Below are 22,939 nucleotides of genomic sequence, written 5' to 3'. Positions count from 1 at the left end.
TCCCCGTGCTTGCGTGGGTTTCCTCCGGGCACTACGGTTTCCTCCCACACTCCAAAGACATGCATTTCAGGTGAATTGGCCGGTCCAAATTGTCCCTAGGTGTGAATGAGCGAGTGAGTTGTCTGTCCCTGTGTGCGCTGCAATTGGCTGGCAACCAGTTCAGGGTGTCCCCTGCCCACTGCCCGATGATTGCTGGGATGGGCTCCAGCACCCCCGCGACCCTACTGAGGATAAGCGGTGCAGCTGATGAGATGAGATGAGACATATATAATGTATATATTAGATATCACAAATTATTATACAAATTATTTTGCAAATATTCCATACATTTCACAAAAATCAGACACGTATTTTTTCATGCCGGCGAAGATATGGGAAAAAAGGGTAAAAAGAATATAACACACACAAATTCCTTGAATTTTGGGGTCTTATTTTATCCATTTTAATACCGATAGCATAAAAAATGGTTTGACTTTCTCAAGCAAATACCTTTTTTGCAATTGGGAAAAGAAAGCTTTGAATTTAACTCTCACAGAACCGTTCACTGTTCTCACAGAACAGTAACAGAGCCTTCAACATATCCTTATTGGAATGAAAATGCTTTAGCATTAGCATCATGCACCTCTTTTGCTTTTAGTTTATAGCCTTAATCATGCAATAAGGATTCACAATTGGGTTACATTAACTGATTTTCCTTACACCCGTCTATTTCAAACACGGCCACATCTCCAATAATATGGGGGTGTATAGATGACCTCAGTTTTTAATTATTATTTGTCATTTTAGTGACATTCAAATCGGGGAATAGGTTTTGAATGCATTAATGGTGGTCTAATACGATAAAAAAAAAACTGCAATATAAACTTGGCTGTGTAAACTTTTTTTATACACGCTGTTATGACAAATACACAATTTTTAAAGGGATTAATAACATGATACAAATTTTCTGGAGGGGCAGGGAACAGAAAAAGAGAAAGAGTTACGTGAGTACATGCTCGTATGTGTTGGTGTCAGCGTGTCACATCAATGACGCTCACTGGGTCTGCAAGGGTACAATCGTCACACCAACAGAAACTGAATGAGCCACTATGATGAAGAAAAAGTACACGGAGGGGGTGAGATCACACTAGAGTTTGCTGGAAGACGCACGCAACTAACTGATACTCACTGCATTGATCCCTCGGTCTTTCACCTCACGGCTGTTCTCTGATTCATACATCGCTGAGGAGAGAATAAGGCAGGAAATTGATTTAAGCAACATATAAAGAGTTATCAATTCTCTTGAATTGTCAGACAGCCTCTTTGAAATTTTTTGAAAAACGTGTTGAGGATTAGTTTGAAGAAATTGATTTCATAAATCTAAATACACCAAAGTTAATGATATATTTTGAAGATTATTTCACAAAATATTTCTACAAAGACCGTTGAATACTCATTTCAGAGCTGTTTAATTATTATGCGATTCTGAACTGCACGGGTAATTATCTGAGTGCCCATTATGTGTAGGAACATCTATCCATTCCTCCATTATCTGCACCGCTTATCCTCAGTAGGGTCACGGGGGTGCTGGAGGCCATCCCAGCTATCTTCGGGCAGTGGGCAGGGGACCCCTTGAACTGGTTGCCAGCCAGTCGCAGGGCAAATGTAGACATACAACTCACTCACTCGTTCACACCTAGGGACAATTTGGACCGGCCAATTAACCTGACATGCATGTTTTTGGTATGCGGGAGGAAACCGGAGTGCCCGGGGGAAACCCATGCAAGCATGGGGAGAACATGCAAACTCCACACAGGAAGGTTCGATCTCATGACCTCAGAACTGTGCAGTACATGCGCTAACCACTGATCTGCCATGCTGCCCTCCGAACGGATAACAAAAATAATCTTTGATGCCAGATTTTTTTAAACCGATATGATACTCAAATGTTGAATAGTAACTTATTATGATACTTCTTAAGCGCACCACTAGTACTGTAAACCCTCCTCCATCTGCTAGAACCCTACATAGAGTTATCAACACAGCCCAAAAAAACATCAGCTGCTCTATACCTAGTTTGAAGGTTATATTAGGCTTGGGCTACAGTAGAAGAATCAACAATATCATTTAGGACTTCTCTTTAAAAATTAGGACTAACAGGCTCAGAAACAGTTTCTTTTCTGATGTCATGGCAAAATGAAGCCTCATAAAGCAGTGAAGTGCTGCAGTGAAATGCTACACACACACACACACACACACACACACACACACACACACACACACACACACACACACACACACACACACACACGCACACACACACATAGGGGCTTCAAAGATGATTTATTTCCGTGACTACGCCATCAAGTGGACAGACAATTGTATAACATGCTTGGTGCATGCAATCAAACTGACTGTGGGGTTTAGAATATGCCCTGAATACAAAAATATACATGTTTCAAGTGTGCATTAAGAAATGAAATGGAAATGGTCTGCATTTACATAGCGCTTTTCAAGTCACTGACCTCCCAAAGCGCTTTACAATGTGCTTCACACTTACTCATTCACACACACACACTCACACACCAGTAGGGAGTCAGCCATGCAAGGCAACTACCAGCTCATCGGGGCATTAGGGATTCAGTAACAGAGTAAAAGTCCATCATGAATTGTTCTGTGTTACTTTGTACTTATGCAACAAGTGAAAATGTGAAATAAGGACGTTTTTATCTAAAAACTGTATTTTTTCCCCCAATTATTTGGAATCAAGCGGTTTCTCTTTTTGCAGAGAATTTCTCTTTCTTTTGAAATAACTCTTTCACGTGGTACAGATAAAGAAGCGGAGAAGAATTCATATTTTATTTATTTTTTGTTCGACTATTTTTATATTGCACTATTGTACTAATGCACCTATAACAGTATGCAAGCTTTATTTAGTCATAATTGCCTATCTTAATATGATTTAATATTCTTTTTTTTTCCTTTTTTGTTTTCATTCTTTTGTTACATGTTTATCCCGGAATGCAGCATCCAATCAAACTAACAAAGAAAATTATATTATATTATAAGAAAAGTTTGATATTCTTAAAGAAACTCCTCTAAATTCCACAAAAATAGGTTTGTCAATGCATTTTGCCATTCATTTATTCATTGGCTCCCTGTGTAAAGTTTGCATGTTCTCCCCATGCCTGCGTGGGTTTTTTCCGGGCACTCAGGTTCCCTCCCACATTCCAAAAACATGCATTTCAGGTCAATTGGCCAGTCCAAATTGTCCCGAGGTGTGAATGAGCAAGTGAGTTTCTGTGTGCCCTGCGACTGGCTGGCAACCAGTTCAGGGTGTTCTCTGCCTATTGCCCAATGACAGCTGGGGTGGGCTCCAGCACCCCCGCGACCCTACTGAGGATAAGCGGTGCAAATAATGGATGGATGGATGGATTATTCATTTTAAAGAGAGCAATCAATACTGGCACTGGCTACCGTTGGTAATACCAATACCGATATCAGTACTCACCAACACCGACAAATAACCAACAATTGTTTTACAATATTTTCATAACCTGCACAGTGCAACTTTTCAGAAGTTTTTCACGTTTGCATTACCAAAAAGCATGCGTAGGCGCGTGACGCCGGCCACAAAGTCGCAAAAGGCTAGGTGAAGCTCTCCTGATGCGAAGCGCTCATACAGCAGCTGGACTACTTTGCCATCACACTTCAACCCTGACACACAAAGCAGACAGCAGACTTCAACACATTCCATTTTACTGTATGAGGTTCTGTCAGTGTATACATACCCACGGCTTGAAGAGCTGCACTGAGTTCAAAAGGGCTCATGGTGCCAGAAGAGTCCTCATCAAATTGGAAAAAGATGGACTAAAAAGACAGAGGCATTCATTTATGATCGTATTTCTTCTACAGTGTATGCAAAATTCTTTGCCAAGTAGTAAAAAAAGTGTCTTCAAAATTACAATCGTATTTATCTACATTGATAATGTACACTGTCTGCAACGTGGTTAGGTGTAGCATGCAAGGAACGAAACATGTAATGAGGACTTAAAAAAGAAAAAATAAGATAAAAAGAAGAATAAATAGACCCCAGTAATTTGCCTATGTCACGTTTTTCCACGTCATGATTGTGATTACAAAGACGAGCACATATTTGCTACTCTGCCAAAAGAAATTGCAAATAAGGGCTGGGTCACAAATGTGAGCCCTATATTTCTAGACAACAGCACCATGGCAACCAGTGTTGAGAATAGTGCCAAATTGCAACCCAGATGTGGTTGTAGTGCCCTTGTCAATGGTAATTGCCGCGGGGACGGACCAAATTGCATTTGCTTGACATTGTTCCTCGAGGATTGTGGAAAACTGCAGTGATCTGACAATTACACTAATGATACAGAAAGGGATGTGTCATGTTTTTGATGGATAACTTATATTGCTGTTCAATTAGTGTGTATACATTGTGGACTTCTTTTGTGGGTGAAAAAGTGGAAATATTGTGAATGTTTTTAGAACCAGAACAGACAGTAGACCCAAACGCGTAACGCCTCACACAAAGCTTTATTGAGGAATCAGGTAAGCCAGGCGCGGGGAAACGAACGACAGCGATCCGGTGCTCGCAACACATTTGGTCGGAAGACAGAAACAAGTCGAGCAGCCGGGACGGGAGATCGGAGCGTGGTCGGAGGACGGAAACAAGTCGGGCAGCCGGGACGGGGGATTGGAGCGTGGTCAGAGGATGGAAACAAGTCAAGCAGCCGTGACGGGAGATCAGTGCGTGGTCTGAGGACGGAAACAAGTCAGGCAGCCGGGACGGGAAATCGGAGTGTGGTCGGAGGGCGGAAACAAGTCGGTCAGCTGGGACAGGAGATCGGAGCATGCTCAGAGAACGGAATCAAGTCAGTTAACCGGAGGTGATCGGAAAGCCAGGAACAGACGAGCAGAAAACAGGGCAGGATGGAACAGACGGGAGCCAGAGTCAAAAAGTGCTTGCCTTGCATGTGCAGAGGTTCGCTGATGGACTGACAAGGCGTGAATGAGAGTGATGTTTTTAAATAGGAGGGGAACCAATCAGGAAACGAGCAGCAGCTGGGGCTAAACAAGTGGGCACCTTACCGTCAAGCCTCCTGTTTTGCTCCTTTGATGTATTATATCGATAATGTTGGCAAAAACATGGACACATTTTTTTTTTTGAAGAGTGTCCTAAATCTTGCCAGATGTCACCGTGGGGTTTTGTATTTCGAGCGAAGGTGTTGTGGAAGAAAGAGCAGCTCGCTGTTTTCATCATCGTAAAAAAAAACTAAGCAGTAGGGTATTAAAAGCTGCAGTGTTTAAATGTAGCAAAAATTTAGGGGCTTGTAGTACAGAAATTATGGTAATTAAAATGTTGTCTTTTGGACTCCATGGTTAATCATCAACTCAGTTATCGGTCCACCCCTATTGATTGTTTTTGAATTTCCTCCACCTCCCACGGATCAGTTTATTCTTACGTATATAAGACTATATTATTTTTCCTTCATACTAGTACATATGAAGTACTCAAATACACCGCAGTTGTTACCTGCAAGTGACGTAGATAAGACAGCAGGCTCTCTGTTTGCCGAAGGTTCAAACTGGCTCGTCCTTTTGTCTTTTAGGAATAGTTAAGAATATCTCAGCTGATGAAATGACAACATTTGAAGGCAAAAACGAGGAACTTAGGAGCAGAGGTAAGATAAAAAAATCCAGCCCGATCCAAAGCAGGCCTGATACAGACCAATTAACTTGATTTTCAGGACCAAGCCTGAAGATTTTTTAAAAATGTTGACAGGAAATTTTAAGGCCGTCTATTATTTTGAAGGGTTGAAAATTGGGCAATAGGCCACAGAAACAGTACGTCCCTAAGAATCTAGCGCGGCACTTTAAGAGAGAGAGAGAGACAATGAAGGACAATGATGGGTGAATAATAAACAGAGACAGAAAGGAGTTCTTTGAATTGACATGGCAGGAGTTTATAACTGTACAGTGTGTGTATTTATCTAGTTAAGTATCCACACAATGTTTTAGTATACATCGTTTTCCATCAATCCATAATGTGCACCGCTTATCCTCAGTAGGGTCGCGGGTGTGCTGGAGGCCATCCCAGCTATCTTTAATCAGTAGGCAGGGGAGACCCTGAACTGGTTGCCAGCCAGTCGCAGGGCACACAGGGACAGACAACTAACTTGTTGTTTCACAGCTAGGGACAATTTGGACCGGCCAATTAACCTGATATACATGTTTTTGGAATGCGGGATAGAAAATGGAGTGCCCGGAGGAAACCCATGCAAGCACATGGAGAACATGCAAATTCCGCACAGTAAGGCTGGTAGCTAGGTTTGAACCCATGACCTCAGAACTGTGACACGGACATGCCAAACACTCAGCTTTCGTGCCGCCCTTGTTTTCAACATACATATACATATATATATATATATATATATATATATATATATATATATATATATATATATATATATATATATATATATATATATATATATATATATATATATATATATATATGTATATATATATATATATATATATATATATATATATATATATATAACATATATTCTTAAAAGTCGGCGAGAGAGAAGCCCGACCCGAACGTAATGATTGACATTTGAGGCTGGACTTGGGCCAAAATTTGGGTCAGTCGTACTTGATCTTGGGCTAAATATTTTACCTCTGCTTGGGAGTAAATGTGGCATCTTTATCGCTGTATCTTGTTACTGCTATGATTTGTTGGGCTCGTTTTAAGCGGACAAAGCTCCTAAAAGAAAGTACTGTTTGATGGAGGCGACACATGGCAGTGATAATATTGGGATGGCATCTTTTTTTAGTTTCAAGAAGAAAAGGTGAATGAAGGAGGAGGACAATGGCACTGCATGAAGCCACTTCCTGCACCGTAGCTATGACACAAAAGTGGCAAGGTGAGCTATCCTCGTCCTCACCTGGCCATGAACATGAATGGCTGCTATTGTCCGACCAAAGACACTATTAATAGCATGTACACAAAGGACAGTTACTTATATGTGTCATCCAAGGCCGTTGCCAGAAATGAGTCTCGGGGGGGGCATATCAAATGCACAGAAGGCGGTTGAAACTATTATTACCCCCCTGATGTTTTTCACACCACTATTTTCAGTGTTTTTCAGGGATTTGTTTCACAATTTGCTTTTTTTAATGCATAGTTAATTGTTTTATTTTGTAGTTTATTTGTTGTTGTACTAAAAATTCAATATTTTAATCAGACATTTTGATGTGTCATGCAGGGATTCCAGTTTAGAGTTGCTTAATAGAAAAAGGTCGAATGAGGTAAAACATCACAGCACAGTGACAAAAATGAATGTTTTTATAATTTAATAGAATAATAGATTTTTCAAGAATTAATTAATTTATTTTGTGCATACACTGAACTAAGGGACCCCAAAACCTGATTTTGTTTTCCTGCCATTGTTTTCTTTTTTAAATGTATTTGATCCTTAATGACTTTTAGATATTTTTTCTTTTGTTCCTATTTTTCTTAGCTTTCTTTTTCGTTTTTTCTTGCTTTATTTTTATTTTCTTCTTTTTGTCTCCCCCTTTATACCTTAAGGATTTATTCTTTTCTTCTTTGGTTTTCCCTTTTCCCTAGCTCTTTTCTTTTGCTTTTTCCTCCTTTTTTCCAGCATATTTCTTCTTTGTTTCCCTTTTTCTTGTTTTCTTTTATTCTTTTGTTTCTCTTTTCCCCGGCTTTTTACTTCTTTTTTCCTGCTTCATTATTTTTTTCTTCTTTTTATTTCTTTTTTCCTTTTAATTTTATTCTTTCATCTTTGTTGGCCTTTTGTTTCATACTCTCAGACTGCTATCACCACTACATTCAGTTTTCATTGGGTAGGCAGAGCGTGTCCATGGGTGGGCACTGCACACCCCTGCCCTCCCGGTAATGCCCCTGGTGCCAGCCAAAACGAATGGCTGTTTCCAGAGCCACAACGCTAACTGTGAAAGAGATTTGCAACTTGAGTGAGGAAGGATTTTGTGTCATCAATGTCCGAAAAGGATACGTCCTCTGCGAAAATGAGCTGCCTGCATGTCTCCAGGGGCAGGCGGTAATCTTTGTCCAAGACTGACAATGAGGGAAGAAAAAAGAGAAGAAATAGGGAAAGTCTTCAGTGTGGGATGAGGTGAGGATGAGGTCAAGTCTGGCCACTGCTATGACTTGGAAAAAAAGCCTTAGTTACGCCACGACAGGAAGTGATGAGCTTCCGTCTAGACTGGTGACCTATGTGACTTACTCAGACTTAAGAAAGTTTTTTGTTGTGTCGCCATCTAGCGGCTACAAAGTGCACTCGTTGCCAGCAAAAAAAAAGACAAGTCACCTGAGTTGCAAAGCGTCATCAGTTCCCTGGTGTTCAGCCTGTCGTCCTACGGAAATAAAAAAAAGTAATGTACAAATTAATACATACCTGTACATTTATACATTTTCCAAGTAATTTGTACGTTTTTGATCAACAGTTTTTATTTCTAACTGTCTTTTTTTGTTAGACAGATCTCGTGTTGCCCATTTGGGAACGGGTCCAGATCGTCTCAGTCATTAGTAGCTGGCGACAACCGTATCGTGGTTTACAAATGTTGTGGCAGAACACATGCAAATCCTTAAAAAAATTAAAGATAGACTTGTTTACGCAAATACTCTTTGTTTTTATCCTAGGTACAGCTGTGAGGAATCAAGTGCCGTGTTGTGTATCATAGGTTTATTATCGGGCAGTTTAAATCAATAATGTTAGCATATTCTTTGTATTAATGATGTAGCCTAGTATTTTTGTAGTAGGATTTTGTTAGTATGTTTGCACTTTTTCCGTAGTCGTTTTTTTTTTAATATTTCTGTTCTAGTATTGTAGTATTTCTGCAGTAGTATCTTGTGGTAGGGAACTGGTATTGTTTCTTTAGTATTTTGTAGTATTACTGTATTTGTGTTTTTGTTGTATTTCTGTGGTAGGATTTTTCTTGTATTTTCACAGCTGGTTTCATGTAGTATTTCAGCAGTAGTGTATTTGTAGTTCCTCTGCAGTAGTACAGTATTTCTGTAGGATTCTTGTAGTATTTCTGTAGTACTGTACTATTTTTGTATGATTCTTGTAGAGAGTAAAAGACTAAGAAATATGCGGAAAGAATTGTTTGTGTTGTTTACTTACTTGTTTATGAAAAATAGCATGTCTTGCTGCGAGTAAATAGGTGCCGCAAGGTATTATTGTTTGATGAGTGTAATTGCAAACATTAATAAGCAAGTGGCTTAGGTTGACAGGTATGTTAATGTTCTGTACTTTCTGCCTGCATCAGTTACCCATCTGAAGTTCAAGGCTTAACATTGTTCATTTATGGTTTTTATTGTCATAGAAATCCAATCACCACTTACTGGTCCAGCCTCTTCATCAAATGTTCTTAGGACTCTCATTTTATCCTCTGGTGCAACATGACTAGCCATCACCTGTTTAAGAGAAATTATTAAATACACTTCTGTCCAGTTCATTCATTTATCAAGGCCTTAATTTGTTTAACGTGTATTCTCACCGGTAGATAGCTCGATGAGCATGTAAAGTCGTGAGTTCTGGAACATAACGCAGGAAATCGTGTTTATAATGGCATTGTGGTTTTTTTGTCATCCAGGTCATAGTCTCTAAAGATTTATCTGAGGTAACTGCGGTAAAGGCTGTTTTAATAGTGGGACCTTCACAGCCTGAATGTATTTTTGTCTGATCATTCTGTCATTAAAATGCAATCAAGGTAGGTTTCTTTTAACAAAAAATAGGTTTGATTTGAAATTGACTGGCGGGCAGCTATTTAACTATTAACGTTTTTTTTATGTATTAGTATTTCTGATTGTATTACTACAATTTGATAGTAGCAGATAAAAGTTAAAATTGGTTTCTTTATTGCAGAAGTCCCATACATTTTTACATTTTTTTTACATTTTTACAATATGTTAGTATATTCCACATATTTTCACGTTTTTTTGTGCATAATCTCATTAATTTTCATTAATGATGCTGCCATAAAAGGTGTATACCCATTTTATTCCTGGTTGTGACTATGTTTATTATTGGTCACAACAACAGAATTTGGTCACACCCTTAATTGTAGCAGCATTAACAAACAATAATCTAGGCCAGTTGTCGGGAATGTATTGCACGCGAGCCAGATATGGCTCTTTTTAATTGATGTAGTGTACATCTGGCTTGGAGATGATACAGACATTTTAACCTTCTCTGTATGAGTCTAATTTTTGTATATGTGAAGAGAAAATGGCTCAGTATTGGTCAACTTCAGTCCAGAGGATATTGGGCAGAGTCCCAACTACAGTTTATAGTCATGGTGTTTCATGATGATGAAAACCCACAGAACAAGCTGTAAACACCCGAAAAAGCCAGGCAAGCACTCATAGCAATTTGATTGGGTAACCGGTTGGGGATGAGTGGTCACATATCTGTTATATAGGTAAAGGTAAATAAATCTGTGTCCTTCTTGTTTGCTTTCATGGTTATTTGAGTCAAAAGGTCCCGACCCATGCTCTACACGAAATTAAATTTTACGTTGACCGTGATGCCTGCAAATGAGATTGAGAAAAAAATTGCATTGTGCCACTTAGTATTATATTTCACTGCACACATTTAGAATTTTGCCACATTTACAAGTAAATTAGTTGCAATAATGAGCCCTAATTGGTTGAAAATGTTTATGGTTTACTTCTCTTTTTTAAAAATAAGTAAAAAACTTGATGCAATGTTCCAGCTTTGATCTTTCTTTATCTCACCCCAAACTGTTGGCAGTCTTGGAGAAGATTCGGACAAAGAACTCTCCTGGTTGGTTCGGCCGATAGGTGGACGCCACAAGTACGTAGTGACCCGGCTCCAGGTGTAATTTTCTCCACACTGCCCTGCAGGACATTGACGATTATTGTAAATGTGATAACATTGTATGCAATATAATTTTGCAAAAATTAAATAGGTACAGTAGTGCCTCAACCCTCAACCAACGAGACATTCGACCAAAATCTTGGAAAAAGTTTTTCCTCCACTTTCGGCCTTTGAACAACCTGAGTCAAATCAGACCACGTACCCTTGATGTCTCGATCCTTCAAAACTGCGTTCTTTCTTGTTCAGCATCCAACACGAACTGACACACGACCAGCACTCAACTAAGTTTTTAATACTCTGTGTACTTTGTGTTTCTTGGAGATTTCAAACCCTCCATTATGTATCCCAAAAACAGCTGAGAAAGGGAGAGCAACAAGGAAAACTTGATTTACTACTATTAAACTGAAACAGAGATAACAGGTAAACACAAGAATGGTGCTTGTGTCTTTCATCTCACGAACCAGTACGACTTACCTAAATCAGATGTTGCGTTGGGAAAAAAGTGTTTATTTAAGAACTACAATTTTCTTTATTGTCATTGGTAACAACGTAGTGAACATCGTTTAGAAGGAGATTGGATGCTGCACACCCGCATGAATGTTTATCTATGAAATGAAATGAAATGATCTGCATTTATATAGCGCTTTTCAAGTCAATGACTTCCCACAGCGCTTTACAGTGTGCTTTACATTTCCCAATAGCGGCCTTGTATTGCAGCCATGTAAGACGCTAACCTGCTTATTGGGGGTATTAGGGGTTCAGTGTCTTACCCAAGGATACTTCGACATGTAACACTGACAAGCCGGGATTCGAACTGAGATCCCTTGATCCCAAGACGAGCGCTCTACCTCCTGAGCTACTGCCTCCCAAGATCCTATCTATATACAAAAGCCATTTCCCCCTAGTGGGAGGTGGCAACAGTCAAGAACACACTCACATTCACCAAACATTCATTCCCCTTTGCTTTTCCCAACCTGACACAGAACATTAAGCCCACACCACAACAAAGGGTGGGTTTTTGTGCCAGGAAACCCTACATCAGCACAGAGGCCTAACAGCATACACTGGTTTACCCCCTCCACATCATATGCGTCAATTTCAGTCATTCTTATCTATCTTTCACATCTATCCCTTAAACACACTATTGCATCCATTAAATTGACCAATCTCACACCCAGAGTAGAATAAATAATAAATGTAGGATAAATGACTAAGATGAACTAACTAACAAACTAAGTTGAAAAATAAAGTTAAGATATAAATGTTTACATGTTAGCGCTTGGAGACTGGCCTTAATTCTAGGTGCATCAGAACAATAGTGAAATGAAAAATAGGACATGACATTAGCGGCAATATATTTCCAAAAAAGTGATGAAAAATAAGCTAATACTCATTTTTCTATACATACAGGAGGCAAGGTATGTACTCTATAAAGTTTTGATATAATTATTACTATTAATCTTATTATGACTATTATTATTATTACTATTATTGTTGTTGTTATTATTAATAACAAAATATCTATATCACATTATTATCTGCAGCATATCTACATGTCTAAGACCAAACTGCTGATGAGAAAAACGTTTTACTAAAAAATAAGTGGACTTTCTATATGGACCAGAAAAGATTAATGAATTGGAAAAATAAATTCAGACCTTGACACAAACAGACCTCGACTGTACGCCTTTAATCATGTGTATACCAGTATTAAATATATCTACATTTCTATGACTAAATTGCCTCTTAAAAACATGTTTTAACGAAAAATTGTACTTTTCTTATGGCCCAAAACAGTTTCATGAGTTTACCAATATTTTGTACAGAAAAAACAAATTCGGACCTCGACTAAACCAGTCCTGACTACCAAGTTGGAAGGGATTACATTTGAAAGCTGAGGCACCACTGAATTCAGTAAAGGTCGTGATACATTAACAACCAAAACTAGACGAGTAATGTAAGTTATGCTTACCGTTGAGCCCGATATTTTCCTGAACGGCCAACTGGACGATTTTTCATGAAGAAGTTGCGGTCTAGACACTTGCCATGAAGCTGTATGGATACAGTATATGACATTGAATTGTATTACACCCACAAAACGAATTCCCATGATCAAAAACCAACCTCTTGGGGAACCTGAAAAACACAACAGAAAGAGAAGTTTTACAAAATGAGAGCAGGGTGTGGTTGTATTCTATCTGAAGGATGTGAAGGAGGACCTTGTAGATATGAAAGCCCATGTAGAGGAAGTGGACCTTGTCCTTGCGCCTGCGGTCTTTCTGCAGGATTTCTACCAGCACTGTGCACTTTTTGCCTTTCATCTTCTGCTTCTCGGTTTTCTTCCCCTCATTTGGAGTGCTCTCCTCATCGTCATCTCCTTCTTCTTCATCTTCATCATCTTCCTCTTCCGGCTGGTCTTGTTCCATCAGAACCAACTCAAACTGAGGATTCTTCCAAAAAGAGCCTGGATAAAAGCAAGTGTTGAAAAGTAAAGCAAGAAATGATTGATCTGAAACACAAATATTCTTTGTTGGAACAAATTGATTGTGTTTCCCTGAACCAAAAATACCAGTGGTTGTTTCTCAAGATTCGTACACGTGATACAAAATGCTCACGGTTATATTTTCGACTTCCACCAGCAGAGCTCCCTTTCAACCAGAATCCATCATGCTCGTTGATGGTCCATTTAGAAGATGTGGAGGAGCTCTCCAGCTCTGCTTTCTTTCCATCCAAAAGGCTATCTGGATTGATGCTGCAGAGTTCCACAAAGTCAAACTTTTTGGAAAAATCATCAGCGCTCATCCTATTCCAGGTAACGGAAGAGAAACAGTGTTATCATTGATTTGTACGATTTACTTTTTTAGTTTCTCATGCTCACCAGAACTCTCCATCTTCCCTACGTTTCATTGCAAGTCTCGTTTTCTCCTCTTTGGATATTTCATTCCATTCTTTGCTCCTGCAGCCATACATAAGAAAAGATACTCAACATGTAGTCAGATGAAAATACACAAAAAATAAGGCTGAACTATTAAATAAAATATCAATCCTTCCACTCCTCCATTAATATTGTGATGATAAGTAAGATTGAATTCTTTTTCAAAATGCAATTTTCATTTAATTGTCAACAAGTGCATGAAATGTTTCTGTGTAACAATAAACAGTGCTCGAATTGTCATAGAATTGATAGGCGTAAGTTATGTGTGAATGTTGGGAAGAGTAAGGTGATGAAGTGTTCACGTGATGGAGTGGGCATTCCGTTAGAAATAAGGTTGCATGGACAGGTGCTGGAAGAAGTTGTAAGCTTTAGGTACTTGGGTTGTGATGTGGCTGCAGTTGGTGGAATGGAGTGCGAGGTATTGCACAGAGTCAATCAAGAAAGCAAGGTTTTGGGTGCTCTGAGGAGAGTGATGAGCAACAAGAGTATGAGTATGGATGTTAAGAGGGGACTGTATGAGAGTCTGATTGTGCCGACTGTGTTGTATGGTGCAGAGAATTGGAGCCTGAACGCAGATTTGAGAAGGAAATTAAATGTTTTTGAGAAGAAGTGTTTGAGGAGTGACATGATTGGGTAGATTGAGAAATGAAATAGTGAGAGACAGAACTGGAGTAGTAGTGGAACTGAGCAAGCATGTGGATAAGAGAGGACTCTGTTGGTTTGGACACATGGAGAGGATGGATGAGGAGCGAATGTTGAAGAGGATCTACAGAGCAGAGTTAAATGGAAAGAGACCAAGAGGAATGCAGCAACTGACGTGGGTGGATAGTGTTATGAGTGCTCTGCAAGAAAGAGGTCTTAATATGATGGAAGCTAGAGCTCTTGTTGGTGACAGGAATGAGTGGAGAAGTGTTGTGAAAGGATATTGGGATGTTTGGACGCGTTCTAAGTGATGGGCAGGGCACCCGTATGATGCGGCAGAGGTAAACCAGTGAAAGCTGTCGGGCCCTGCTGTTGAACAGAAAATTGTGTTGTGTCACCCTGACCCGAGTGACATGGCCGCTTTCTTGTTTCCCGTTTCATCTGGAAGGACGAAATCATGACCAACTTGCGTGCCGAGGTGCTTAACTTGTTTGGGCGTTTGGGCATTTGGGTAGGCCATGGTCCAAAAAATGTTGTGTGTTTTTTATGCTACTTTTTCCCTTTTTGTTTTCTTTATTTTTGTATGTGTTGTCTTGCTGTCGGTCACCCCTCTCGAGGGATGACCAGGGTAGATAGATAGATAGAATTGTCATGTATAATTTAGGGTGGGGGTTAAGTCTAGGCTTTGCCTAATATAAAGCAAAATGAACCATGAATAATCATGACGGACAATAAATATGTAAATGAGTGCATATACTTAAAAATCTATGAAATATTCATATGTTGTCTTCATACAAAACAGCTTTCCTCAACGTACGTATTTTCTTTTTTCTTTCTCTTTTTTTAATCCAAACATTGTAATTTTCCAACTTTGCTGAATTGGAGTGTTATTTTTAATTTTATTAATCATCCAGTAGCTTAAGTCATAACACACACACGCATGGCCTCACTTGTCACTCCAGGGTCCACTGTACTCGACAAAGCCCCATGGATTCCTTAGCCTCAAGAGAAAAATCTCATTTGCTTCATGCTTCACCTAAAAACACAAGAATGCCGTACATTTTATTTATTCTTTTCATTTTTCAGGAAGAGGAGCAAAATAGATTGCAGTTTAAGAAATGTTGTTGCAGTATTTGCATATAGTATCAGACTTTGCTACGAGGTGGTTAAAACAATATGGTTTTGATCATCATAAATGTGATGATGAAACAATACATTATTTTTGCATTCATTGGGTCTTCATAAGTCGTGTTTTATACATTTAGAAACTTTGATACTTTCCTGGTCAGTGTCTGTGATGGCGTAGGCGTGCCCCATAATCAGCCCGTCTGCATTTACCTTACTGACCTCCTTGTAATTGTTAGCCTGCAGAGAAAGAAATCTTCCCTGTCATGCATGTACATGTCACAAAAATGACTATAACATTCTAAGTCTAATTTTTGAACCAGAGTAGAAATGACAATCGTCGTGAGAATTCCAGCACAATCTTGCACCACAACCAGAGCGCTTCCTATCTCTTGAAAATGGCCTGGTGCATACTTATGTATGCAAAATTTTAGTGACCCTTCACAGGGAATTTGTTTTCTCAGCCATGCTTACAGTATAGTGCAGGGGTCTCAAACAGATAGCCCACAGAACACAATTGATAGTTTTTGACAAACGCCTTTATGTGAAGGTCTAATGTTAGTGTGGCCTGTTTGAGGATTATACTTCAATACAAATTAATTAGGCATGGCTTGAATTTTTGCCCAACTCACTCGTAAACGCATACACAATTATAGATCGTGGGGGTAAAAAAACAAAATGTAACTGCAATATGTGAGTTGAGTTCACAGTGTGCTTTTAACGTGGTATTTGAAAGTCAGTGTATCTGACTGGCTGCTCCTGATGAAAGAAGACACGGCGCAAAACATTGTTTTTTTTCTCAAGTATTTCTATTTGCTATATCGTTATTAATGTATTTATTACTGAAGTATTTATTTCTTTTCTAATTATTTATAATGTATTTTTTTTTAATTAATTTTTGTGATGGAAAAAAATATTTGATAACAATGGAATGTTTGTGTCCCAATCTTTCTTGTAGAATTTTTTTTCAGACGCTCCATGGGGGCTTCCCTTAAATTGAGATTGAGACGCCACTTATAGAAATACAATTAGTGTAAGTATAGCTCATTTGAAAAAGATAACTTCGAAGAATTACTAAAACACCAAACATCTGGGATATAAATAAAAGAAATATATATTCAGAGAGTAGACATTTTTCTTTGAATACTTGAACGTTTTTACAAAATCTCCAATTTTTGAATGCACCAGGAGTCCCTCAAAGAATCCCAGGGGTGTTTTCATGAATATGCATCAACATTTTGTCAAAGGCAAGACATCATAATTTAAAAGGACACTGTGTTATATTTGACCACCCGATGTCGCTCAGGTATGTAGTGCAACCAAAAACGAGTAGTACAAATCACATGGAAGATTACAAACTACGGAGACTCTAAATGACAAAACCGCACAATTTTTCTTCCAATTTTTTGCCCACACTTTCACAACTTTTTATTTTTTTGAGGAGTATTATTAGCAGCAAGATGGCTCACAATCATGTCACCTCTGTCTAAGGAACCCCCATGTCATGTAAAATAAAAACAAGTTTTACGACCTGCGAGTATTTATAAAAATGCACATTTATATCATAGTTCATGTATTTGTGCTTGTTATTCAACTCAATATTGTTCTTTTTAATGAAAAATGTTTTTTTAACCACTAGAAGGCGTAATATAATACACAATACAATTTCAAATTAATACATTTTTTTGTGAATGTGTTTAAATTCACCGGATATTTCACCGTGAACTGATTTACTGCCATCTATATCAATAGGTGTCAATGGAGTTTATGCTGATAACGTTTCTAGACATCATTAGCAGTTCATTATTTCATGCCGATAGCATGTAGAATAGGCAATTGCACGAATGTGTTGACGGCTGTATTTTAAGTTTTTTGGATGGAAGACTGTTCTTTTTTACAGAAGATTCGATAGAAAAAAGACTCTTTCAGTATTCTCAATCATCAAAGTAGTGAAGGTTTCCTTCAAAGGAGGCTCTGCGACCCATACCCGCTACAAGGTTAGAGAACACTCACTAACTTAAACCGACCAAAAACGAAAATGTAAAGTACAGAGAATAAATAGACACACTGCTGTTCTAGGAAATTTGCGCTCACCTATTTTCATCATTATAGGTATAATTTTGTCTGTGGTGTCCCATGATAAAACAGAAATGTGACAGAGTACAACTTTGCATGTCAAAATATTGCAGATTCACCTGAATAAAACAACTGAGCAGGCTGCCTCGGTTCAGGGCGGCCGTAAGTAACCTCCAAAGAACGCGAGGTGTGTGCGAGGAGGCGGGTAGCGAGTACGCAATCCCCCCCGTGAAATCTTCCATCCCCTCTGAAATATTGCCACCCTTCAGACTTCCGTACGATCCTATCAACCTGCAAGGGTGCATAAAGGAACAAGGATGTGAGACTTGACAACGCCGGCATATGTTCGTGAGCGGCGGCACCGACTTGGCGTAGGCCTTCTCCACCAGGGCACTCCAGTACTCGTTGCGGGTGCGAGAGTAGCTAAAGAGCAGACGGCCCTCTCGCACTGGCAGCCTGTCATCCACAACCACCTCTACCCACTCACCATACTGCCAGAACTGCATAGGACACAGGGGGCAGACAACAACCACCGATTAGATGATTCATGCAGGAAGTGGAGTGAAAAGACATTAAATGGAGATAAGACACCCTGGAGATAAGCACTTAACCACTTGTAAGTCATATTCCGTCATATTGACAGGCAGTGAAAGATGGGCTTGTAAATGAGTTAGGTGATAAAGTGCACAGTTTTCTTGTCCTTTTAAATGCTTTCAAAGGCTGTAAGAGCTTGTGAGGCAGGGTGTGTTATTGGCAGCTCTGCAGCTCTATGTATGCGTGTAGGAGTGTGTGTCAGTGGATATTCACTACCTGCATGCCCAGACTCCTCTCAAATCACCATGACAGGGCAAAATGGTTGTACAGTCCCTCAGTCCTGCAAGTTAAGTCATGTCACATTCTCCTTTGGAGACTCCAAAAAGGCCTAGGCCCCCAGGGGAAAACACATCTAGCAGCTAATACCTTCAAATCCATCAACAATCTTTGATAACAAAGTAAATGTGCCTCAATATTACGCATTCCCAACAGTCCATGTTTTTTTTGCATGGTTTTAATAAAGCAATGACACTTTTCGTAGGTAGGTAGGTGGGTAGGTAGGTGGTTAGGTAGGTAGGTAGCTAGTTAGTTAGGTAGGTTGGTAGGAAAGAAGGTTGTTTACTGTGGTTGTGGTTATTTGGTCCGTTGGTCAGATTGTAGAAAAGAATCTGGCTTGGTTGGTTGGTTGCCCGGATGGGTAGTTTGTTGATTGGATGGTTAGTTGGTCGGTCGGTTGGTTGTATTAGGTACTGACTAGCTGCACGAGCTAGTTTGGCGATTGGTGACCTACTTCCTACCCAGATTGGGTAGTTGTTAAAATGAAGGACGGAACTGAAGATTGGTTACGTGGGTAGGTAGATAAATAGTAAGGTTTGTTTCTTTGGTGGTTGTTATTCGGTTAGATGGTTAATTACAGTATTTGGAGGGAACTTAAGGCTCGCGAGCCAGATATGGCTTTTTTTACGAGTACATATAACTTGGAAATAAAATTCATAACACAAACACGTAGACGACCCCTGTGTCACTTCTATCTTTAAGATGAATGATGCCGACAGGGTACATGCTAAGCTGAGGTTCCACTAAGAATTTAAGTCCAGTATGTATAGGACACAATCTTAACTACAGTTTACAGCCAGGGTGTCACACTACCAAGCCCCTGATCTAGGTCGATGGTTGTTTGTCTGTTATGGTATGTTAGAGTGGATGTGGTCAATAGATCTACAATTTTAGTGATGGGCTACATGGGCACTAAAGTTGTTAGCTATAATATGAGTAAAACATGTAGAGATGAGACCACAGAAAGATATGGTCACAGAGGAAATGTTTCTGCCTAGACTTGTGTGTGTAATTTAGCTTTGGTAAGCTCCTAACATCTTGCAGATCTCAGCAGGCCTGACGTCAAGGAGGCTCGTAATGAACTATGTCTCATTAGTGCCACGATGACCGACGTCAGAGCGGGACACTCTGCGGTCTTTCCACCCACTGTATTACCTTGAAATGGAAGATGCCAGCATATGACTTGGTCAGGCTTTGGTTGGGCGGCACCACCTTGGCAAATAGTTTGGAGTGCATTGTAAGACAGGACAATGCTGCCAACAGCCAGCAGTTACCTGGGCACACAAACCAATGGATATTTATTTTTCCCAAAGTGGTCATTGCAGGCGTGAGTGGCTGGCATCCCACAGAGTGACATTCCTGTTGTTGCCACAGTCTTACTACAGTCACACAAAAAATGTATTAAGGCCAGATGACACTTCTAGAGAAAACAACTTTTAGTGTTGCAGTGTTCATTTTACCTCTGAAAAGTGATGGGTCGCATGCTTAAAAATCTATGGGTCCCAACAGAGATCTATGGGTCCCCAAAATTTTGTGTTATCGAGGTTGAAATCGTAAATCTGCGACAAATATATAATATAAATCTATAAATTCATTCAGTTTGAATCATCAAATTATTAATTCATTTTCTGCATCAAATTATTGTTGGTAATATATCAATTAAAGGGATAACCACAAACCTGTCTTTTTTTATTTTCTCCTTCTATACTTCCTTTTTTTCTCAACTTCTTTATACAACATAATTCGTTATATCAATCATCAAAGCAAGTGAGCCGTTTGAGAGCCGGCTCTTTTTAATGAGTTGAGCCCAAAAAGCCGGTTCTCTTAAAAAAGACGGACTTCCTTTCACTACACAACGAAATCTCGTTGGCCGAGATCGGGATGCAGACGAAAACCGCAAGACCAAAACAACAATGGCAGATCTGCTTGACGAAAAGTTTGGAGTGCAGTAAATCTTTGTTAAAAAAAAGTAATCGGGTAATAATGACAATTTTGTGGCAAAAAGGTTGCGTCTCAGGGATGCCCGTTGATTTGAGACGATGCGTCCCCAGCAAAAATGATGCGTCTAGGACGCAGGGACGCGGGCAAACTACACTGGTGTTGTAGTGTCAGAAAAATTGACCACAGAGTCGCTTACACCAACAAAGAGGCCTTGATCTTTCTTGACTGTAGTACTCACCTAGTTGACCTTGGCATATGTCAGTGGTACCAATGGTCCCCTCTACGAACACAGCGTTATCACTTATTTCCTGGTAGGATTGGGAGAGACATATGATACAAAGTCATGGAATGTCCCAAAAAAGAAAAAAATAACTAAAAAACAGTTATTTTGGATTTCGTTGGGAAAAAACTCCATTTGTCATTTGTCCTGGAAGCGGCGGCCCTCACAGTCAACTTTTCGTTTTTTGAATTACAGTCCCCTGTCGGAAATGGGGTGGGCTAAAATTCTCACAGAAAGCCAAGGGAAAAGTGTCGAAAGGGCTATTGCTATCATCTGGTGAAATGGTGAGGTTTTTTTCTGTTTAAATGTATTTTATACTGGCGTCAAGATTATTGGCGGGTCACATATTATTAATTTAATGACCTAGGCCTCGGGCCAGTAAGAATTTGATAATGGGTCGTAACTAGGCCCCCATGATTTACAACACGATAAAAGAAACTACTTATCTTTTAGTTTTTTATAGTGCAATGAGAAATAGTGCATTAACATAGCAGCAAGAGTTCCCCAAAAAGTCAATGAATGAGATATCAATACTGATTTTTTTTCATACAATACAATGTAGGATTTTTATAAGAATAATTTATTCTATAAAACAACTTGTATCCCCCAGAAGCACTGAAACGCAAAGAAGAATCATTTGTGTGGTCTACCTTGGGTCTCTTCCACTTGATGGCTTTCCTTGGGTCATCATCTTCCGGCATGCCGATGGACTTCTGCTCAGCGGGAAAGGTCGGATCCGAGAAGATCTCCCCAGTTTTGAGACACCTCTCCAGTATACTGTTAAAATCCTGATCCTTAAACTTGACCGGGTTCTTCAAAGAACCTAAAGGTGCCTCTGTGCTGTCCATGGTTGTCAGTAAAGTGTGCAAGTGGCTGAACAAGTTATTTATTTATCTTTTTTAGAAGAGCGCACACCCAGGAAGAACAGAAAAAGAGGAAGCTCCAGTAACCTCATGCAGTGCCTTCTCGGTGCTGCAACAGCCCAGGAAGGTATGCAGATGGCTCGGGGGCGATGTAGAGCTGGAGTTGGGATTAACATTGAAACGACTGACGCCTCTTTTGATTCTCATACTTCATCATTGCACAACATTGTTGTGACTGGTGACAAAAAATATGTCTTCCGAATTTAAAGTCAAAAGTACTCCAAGAAATTGAGACAGAAGTCGTTTTGAGTTTGTGTTCTTCAATACTCAAAATGTATTCATAATTGACAAAACATTCTGTAGTTTCTTCGGGCAATTTGAATTTGAGGTTAAGAAGCCATACGTCTCGGTTTCCTGCAGTCAGCACTAGATGGTAGTGTAGCCCAGCTACACATTAAGCTTGCAGGCTGGTCTGAATATGATGGAGGTCAAAAACAAGACGGTACAAATGAATGTATGGGGAAATTATTTCACTTACACCTTAAATAAATCAGTTGTGAACCCACAAAACCCTGAAATGATAATCATGAAAGTTGCACTTTGATTACGGATCATGTAGGGTTTTTTTTTAAGAATAGGGCACAGTAAAATTTTTTTGCAATTGGAAAATATTGCTTAGAAATAGGTTTCAGTCTGTTTTATCAACTAAACAAAAACAAACAATCTGCCTATTTGTAAACATTAACATTTATACAGAGCTACCAAACAATAAAACTCTTTTGTAGTTCGTACTACACTAGTTTATAGGATGTTTATATATAAAAACTACAAAAAACAAATGAAAAATCTAGCAATTTTCTTTTTTTTTTGTATCAAAATGTTGTTGTTTTTTAATCAATACATTGATTGTTTCAAATATTAAGCAGATCTATATATATATATATATATATATATATATATATATATATATATATATATATATATATATATATATATATATATATATATATATATATATAATATATATACGGTACATATATATAATATATATACGGTACATATATATATATATATATATATATATATATATACCAGATTTGTACTTTTATTATTTTTTGCAACTATGTTGTTTGCAGTTTCTTCAAGTGATAATATTGTCTAAGAACCACTAAAAATAGTGCTCTTAAAAACGTTCCAAATCTGAATATTCTCTTCATCCATTCTGAAATAACATTTTCAATATCATACAATTACGTTCAAAAGTTTGGGGTCACCCAGACAATTTTCTCACACTCTCCCTTTAAATAAG

The 22,939-nt window shown here is 39.0% G+C and overlaps 1 protein-coding gene across 1 annotated transcript; it reads right to left on the bottom strand.

Annotated features, from left to right (window-relative positions):
* Nucleotides 1–751: 751 nt before the first annotated feature.
* On the bottom strand, nt 752–21,753 carry capn12 (calpain 12). Its single transcript, XM_088345420.1, has 22 exons — nt 21,418–21,753; nt 20,726–20,795; nt 19,702–19,820; nt 18,043–18,176; nt 17,796–17,967; nt 15,759–15,840; nt 15,426–15,513; nt 13,777–13,854; nt 13,514–13,701; nt 13,118–13,362; nt 13,023–13,034; nt 12,871–12,950; nt 10,796–10,918; nt 9,556–9,592; nt 9,401–9,472; nt 8,364–8,409; nt 8,049–8,110; nt 5,540–5,608; nt 3,771–3,849; nt 3,580–3,696; nt 1,169–1,221; nt 752–1,086 (listed from the first exon to the last, which is right to left on the bottom strand). Exons 1-22 carry the CDS (start codon nt 21,613–21,615, stop codon nt 1,060–1,062), a joined length of 2,151 nt encoding a protein of 716 aa, XP_088201546.1. The 5' UTR covers nt 21,616–21,753; the 3' UTR covers nt 752–1,059.
* Between the last annotated feature and the right edge of the window lie 1,186 nt (nt 21,754–22,939).

The sequence above is a fragment of the Urocampus carinirostris genome, chromosome 10 (genome assembly GCF_059441175.1).
Source record: "Urocampus carinirostris isolate Australia breed hairy pipefish chromosome 10, RoL_Ucar_1.0, whole genome shotgun sequence".
NCBI lineage: Eukaryota > Metazoa > Chordata > Actinopteri > Syngnathiformes > Syngnathidae > Urocampus > Urocampus carinirostris.
This window is presented reverse-complemented; position numbering and strand designations above follow the sequence as displayed.

Bases quoted from the DNA above. Each gene is read 5' to 3' on its own strand.
- capn12 (XM_088345420.1), bottom strand. From the start codon at position 21,615: ATGGACAGCACAGAGGCACCTTTAGGTTCTTTGAAGAACCCGGTCAAG. The intron at 17,968-18,042 runs GTCGGTGCCGCC...GCACCCTTGCAG, and splicing joins GTGGAGAAGGCCTACGCCAA to GTTGATAGGATCGTACGGAA. The intron at 3,697-3,770 runs GTATGTATACAC...TTTGTGTGTCAG, and splicing joins TGCAGCTCTTCAAGCCGTGG to GGTTGAAGTGTGATGGCAAA.